At 38.4% G+C, this 5,786-nt stretch overlaps 1 protein-coding gene across 3 annotated transcripts in view; it reads right to left on the bottom strand.

Annotated features, from left to right (window-relative positions):
* Positions 1–5,786, bottom strand: part of LOC113163497 (sodium channel protein type 4 subunit alpha-like) — a 124,144-nt gene that overhangs the window by 4,744 nt on the left and 113,614 nt on the right. For all 3 annotated transcript variants that reach the window (XM_026362194.2, XM_026362193.2, XM_026362192.2), the window contains exons 28-30: positions 1,178–1,231; positions 927–1,064; positions 584–688 (exon numbers count right to left, since the gene is read on the bottom strand). In XM_026362194.2, coding sequence (XP_026217979.1) covers positions 584–688; positions 927–1,064; positions 1,178–1,231 — 297 coding nt within the window. The remainder of the gene's footprint in view (positions 1–583; positions 689–926; positions 1,065–1,177; positions 1,232–5,786) is intronic.

Here is a 5,786-nt window from a genome sequence, read left to right as displayed (position 1 = left end):
CTAGAAAGAAAGAACAGAGGCTCATTTATTTGAGTTAAGTTGTTCTTACTCTTTTGCAACTAAATTTTTTTTAACCTATTTTTAGTTCAACTGTTATTTTGAAATATTTTTTTATATTAGGAAATAGAAATTAGTTTCAAATGTTCTCCTTTCTTCATTTTAAACATTTATTTAATTTAGTAAGAAGTGTCCTTGTTTTCTGTTGATTTACACTTTACACAGCAATAATTACTCGGTGCAAATGCAGAATCACGTTATACAGGCCTCTCTTTCCTAAGCGAAACACTCATTAAACAATTCAATTAAAAAATCTCCAGCTTCCTTTTTTTTTTTTAAGTTGTGGTTATAGAAACATTTTCTGTAAAGATGTTTCACATTAACACACTTCCTCATTAAGGGCATGATCTGTCCCTGTCCTTTGAGGATATTTGTGAAATTTCACAGGAAGTGCCTCTTTATACTGTAGGTCTAACACTAAAAGAAAAAAATGTAGTGTGAACAATATATTAACTCTGTGACATAAGATGTTTCTAGATGCTAGGACTTGATTTAGGCTTCTACAAAAAAGTCTGATGTGTCGTACCAGAGGTCTGGGGATGGGCTTCTGAGGTTTCTTGGAGCCCAGTTTCTTCATGGCGTTGTAGTACTTCTTCTGCTCCTCTGTCATGAAGATGTCCTGTCCTCCTAAGTAAACAAACAACAAAAAACAGCAACCCAGTTATTTTTACCTACAGTAAAGTATAACTTGCACCACATTTAGTACCGGTTATTTCAATGATTGTGTCTCTTTTTTAGTCTATAAACTTGGTTAACTATAGTTCTATCACTTTTAAATCAATACACTACAGTAAGAGTACAGTCAGATGTATTATTTCCCATGTTTTTTGTTTCAGGTGGTGCATGTAAATTGAGTGTCTGCTGCTTATCTTTCGTTTCTGCTGGTTGAAGTTATCGATGATGACGCCGATGAACAGGTTAAGGGTGAAGAACGAGCCGAAAATGATGAAAATGACAAAGTACAGATACATGTACAGGTTGACCTCCTTGATTGGCTGCTCCTCAACCTGCAAAGAAACACACAGATCATTTAAAAACATGTCTCCCTGGCATGTCAGTTTTTAATCTGTTAGTGAAATCAGATACAGGTGAACATACAAATAAAAAAAGTATATCTTACAGCTCTGGAGTCCACTGCTGCATACATGATCTCCATCCAGCCCTTGAATGTAGCCTTGAAAACAAACAAACCAAAATGAAATAATGACAACCTGTCATTGTTGATGAAAAGACCGAACCTAATTTTTCATTTAAACTTTTCTGAAACCTTTGCAGCATGCAACAACGATGGTGCTGTTAAGGCATTTAAAATTATTTTATATTAAACATGAGTTTCTTATTGGACACCAGCAACATATAAACCTGTAATTTTGTATTGTAAATCTTTATGCCCGATGCTCTAGACAGTATGTATTCGATTCTTTTAAGAATTGATAAAAAGCTGTACTCAAATCAACTGAGACTGGAAGATTATTGCTGATATTAGGGATCTGCTACAAAAAGATTAGGTCAAGTATAAAAAGCCCCAGTGTCACGGAGAACGGATCTTTCTGCACATGCTCCCTGTATGTAAGTGCTTTTGTATTTGAAGTGCGACTTGGTGTCAACATATTTCTGGCTCTATAGTGTACATTATGTACTGTAATCTACTGTTACAGCATCTGTTTTTCAGCCCTTGACCCATTCATTCTCCAGCTTTACTTGCAGTGTTTCTATCACTTTGTAACAGAAATGTGGAGCTCCTCTTCTCTTGTTTCAGTGTGTGTTCTCAGCTACGTCACCAAGACAACGACTTCCTGCACATTTCCTGCACTTGATTGAATAACTGAACTAAAAAGGATCTTGAAGCAACCTTCCTGTTTTAGAAGAACATTAGCACAGAGAGTCAGAGCACCATGGAAACACCACTGCTGTTTTTCTTCAATGAAAGATCAACAAGTCTTGTTATGGGCTTCCGTCCTCAGTGGGGAGGGGACGTGAGATGGAGGGAAAAGAGAGAGCAGGTGGAAAGATGGAGGTAGAGGATGTGATAAAGAGACAAAAGGATGCAGATGTGAAGAAATGGAATACTTTGGTCTGAGTGGGCGCCTGCTGTCTGTCATCCAGAACTGAAATCAGCTCCTGCCATCCAGCACTCAGACCTGAAATACCACTTATTATTACGCTCTGTCAGATTGACTGGGGGGGGGGGCATGCTGTAAAAGATGATGGACTTGTACAGGTATTTTAATGACGGTAACATTTCTTTTTACACCTTTTTAATGGATGCGATGAGTTGATCAGACTGCGTGTGGATCAGACTGCAGCTCTGATAGATGGAGATAATTACAGAAAGCAAAACACTGTAACAATGCGTGACATAAATACGCAGAGTTTTAATAAAGTCTCTAGGACTAACATGAAGTCCTCTTAAAAACCATAACGTCCATGGTTAAAATGTAATCCATGGTAAATTAATTTAAAGTTATAATTGAGTAAATTACAGCACAGTCATTACATAATAATTACCCAGTAACTGTTTCACTAATTATTGTGAAATAGCTTTGAAATTAAGATATTATCAACTAGAAATGTGTGTGTGTGTGTGAGAGAGAGAGTGTGTTTTACCTAGTTACTGTAGAAAAACTGAAATTTTACTTAGATACAAGTCAATTTAAATTCAAGTCAATTCAAAAGCAAAAAAGTATTAGTAGAGAGGCAGACAGGAAACAAGTGGGTATAATGTGCAGTAAATGCCCTTAGACTGCTGCTTTTATGTCACATGCTGAACTACGTATAATTAAACTCCATTTGGTTTGGGACTTCCTGGGAGTTTTTGTGGGAGAAAACAAGCTATTTTGGGTCCACAGTAGTTGGAAGTACTTTTATATGTCGCTTAACTTAGATTTTTTCTTAGGGTAGTATTAACAAATGTAATGTTCAATTTCCTCCAGCGTGAAGTGATTGAACTACATTAACTACCACTACCTTCTCCAATACTGTTAAATTGCATGCTGATGCACTACAGGACATTTTGGAGCTAAATGACTTTAGATATATTTTGCTGATACTACTTTTGCACTTTCACTAAAGTTAAACTATTGTATCTATTTTTACATTGCTGTATTGGTACTTCAAGGGGGATCTGAGTACTTCTTTCACCACTGATATTTCTGTGTAACACTTTTAAGAGGGCTTGACTATATTGCATTCTAGAAACTATAGTATTGAACTGTATCCTTCTGATTTCTCAGACTCTCATGTTGTAGATATTACACTAGTGAATTGTGTAAACTGTAATGAACACACATAGATCTCATGTTGCCACAGTACTGGATAGTTTTCTTGGGAACTCCCTCTCTTTTGAAAGTTTCTCAAAAAATAATAATTAAGTGACAGAACGAAACGAGATAATTCATGGTTCAAAATCAGACGTGCACAGATCCTCAGTCTGAGCTCGCTAAACTCTCTCTCTCTCTGCAGCATGGAGCTATTTCCAGATGCTAATGGAAGGGTTGCCCTCGCCAACCGTTGCTGCGTCGACCATCCAAACACAGAGATGCTGAGCAACTCGTTGTCAAGGCAACCGTACCCTGACAACTCTCAGGTTCTCTGTGGCCGAGGAGAGGTAGCAGACCAACAACTTCTTTAACTTGTGAAGATCTGTCGCACTGAGGTTTTTATCCCACTACAGGTGTTTGGTACGACTCCATCTGTGTTTTTGACTCTTTATGTCTTCCCTTTCTTTCTTTTATCTCTCTCACTGTCTTTTCCCCCAGCTGTATCTCTATCATCAGTATTTCTCACCTTTTATCTCACTCATCTTTTCTCTGTCTCCACCTCCTCGCCTTTCCTCCATCATCCCTCATTTGTCCATCTGCTCATTCCCTCGAATCTCTCTTCCTCCCTTGTTATTATCTCTTTCCCTCACTGCTGTCTGAAACTTAATTTTCTAACACCACTTGTACTTTTTCTTCCTCCCTCCTTGCCTTAGTCTCTCTCCATCTCTCCATCTCCCTCCCACTTGGCTCGAGTCGCTCTAAAAATAAAAGCCTCTCAGACGCTGATTGATTGGAGGCTCTCAGGACTCCCGTGGTGGGCGATAGAGAGCGAGAAAGAAAAGAGTGAACGAAGTAAAGACCGAGGTGAGAAAGGAAGGAGGAGGTAAATGAAGACTTGTATGGAAAAGAAAGCAAAGCAGTGGTGGAAAAGTGGAGTTGCAGTGACTGTAATTGGCTTTGTTCATGTCGTGTTGCAGTATGATGGCAAGAGAGACAAAGAAAGAAATGGGACAGGAGATGGAGAAAAATGATACAAGCCACAAAGAAAGGGTTGAAAAGCAAAGTGGAAGAATGGAAATTCAAGATTCAATCCTATACCTGACAGAAAAGGTGAGGGAGGATAAGGAAAGCAAGAAAATGAGCCAAGACTACAATATAAGACCAACTGCACCATCACAGCCATAACTAAGTTTTCTTTAAGTTGTAATCATTTACATTTATTCATTTATACTTTGTATTAAGGTGTATTGAGACCCGTTCCGATGACAAAGTCCCTGCATTTTTTTCTCTAATATTTATGTTTTACAATCTTGGAATAGAAGTGTTTCCTCCACTGCCTCCCAGATGTTGCCATTACTTATTACTCACCTGTTGGTTATTCAGATTTTTACTTTTAGCTTTTTGCTTTGTCTAATAATTTAAAGAAGGGTCAGATGCACAGTAAAAGAGAAAATGATGACTAGAGAGGAAGTGGGAAGAAATTAAAGCAAATGTGACAAATGGAGACAAAGAAAGGCAAAGCGGACAAGTGGAGAAGCCAAAAGTGAGAGCAATGAAGAACAGGTGTGGGAGGAAAATTAAGGCTAAGACAGCAAATGGACGGAACGAACAGAAAAGATCAAGGAGGCGAGGGAGGAGAAGAAGCAGAGAAGTCAGTCCTCCTACGGTCTGTGGAGGAGACGCTCGGCTTTAATTTGTCATGAAGTCATCGTTCAGGAGAGAGTTGTCTCTTTGTTCCACCATTTCTTCACTTGAAGTTTCCCATTAACACGTCACACAGAAGCTTTTAATCTTGAGCCGCGGCTTTGTTTTGTAATAGTTTCAGTCCACAGAGGCTGGGATTGCCCAGAGGATGTTTTTAAGTGTCTCAACCAGGTGAAGACATATAAAATGAGAAATGAACTTTTGGTGGTGTGGAGATGTTGGAGGGGAACCTAGAGCATCAGCTGCGTTTCTAAGGAAATCAACATATTCCCTTCACTCAACCTACACATTCTTTTTGCTTTGTCGCTCTCTCTAGTTCTCTGTGTTTGAAATTGACATGTGTTCTACGTTGCAATCCTGCACCAACAAAAACCCTCCTCTCCTGCTACAAATGAAGCACTGGAGGGGTTTTTTTGGATCCTAATAGAAACTTAAAAGGCTCCTAATGAATCATGGACACTTCATAAAGAACCCCAAGTCCCCATCTGTTTCCTGCCAGGAAAACGAAAAATGGCCACACGCTTGGAAAAAGTGTTTTCTGTAGCGCTGTGAAACAGGAAGGTCCTCTGCAGGAGTTTTTGTTTTGTGTGTGTTGCTTTAATGAACAAATTATATTATATATAAAAGAAAAGCTCAAAAAATGAGCAGTTCATGTTGGGTAGTTCTGTGCATTAGGATTAAACATATACCTTATTGCTATTACTCTTTATTTTTTAATGTATTTATTACTATTATTGGCAAAAATCACTTGACAGCCCAAAGGGA

This window comes from Anabas testudineus, chromosome 2 (genome assembly GCF_900324465.2).
Source record: "Anabas testudineus chromosome 2, fAnaTes1.2, whole genome shotgun sequence".
Classification (NCBI taxonomy): Eukaryota; Metazoa; Chordata; class Actinopteri; order Anabantiformes; family Anabantidae; genus Anabas; species Anabas testudineus.
The sequence above is the reverse complement of the archived record's forward strand: the minus strand, read 5'-3'. Positions and strand labels throughout refer to the sequence as shown.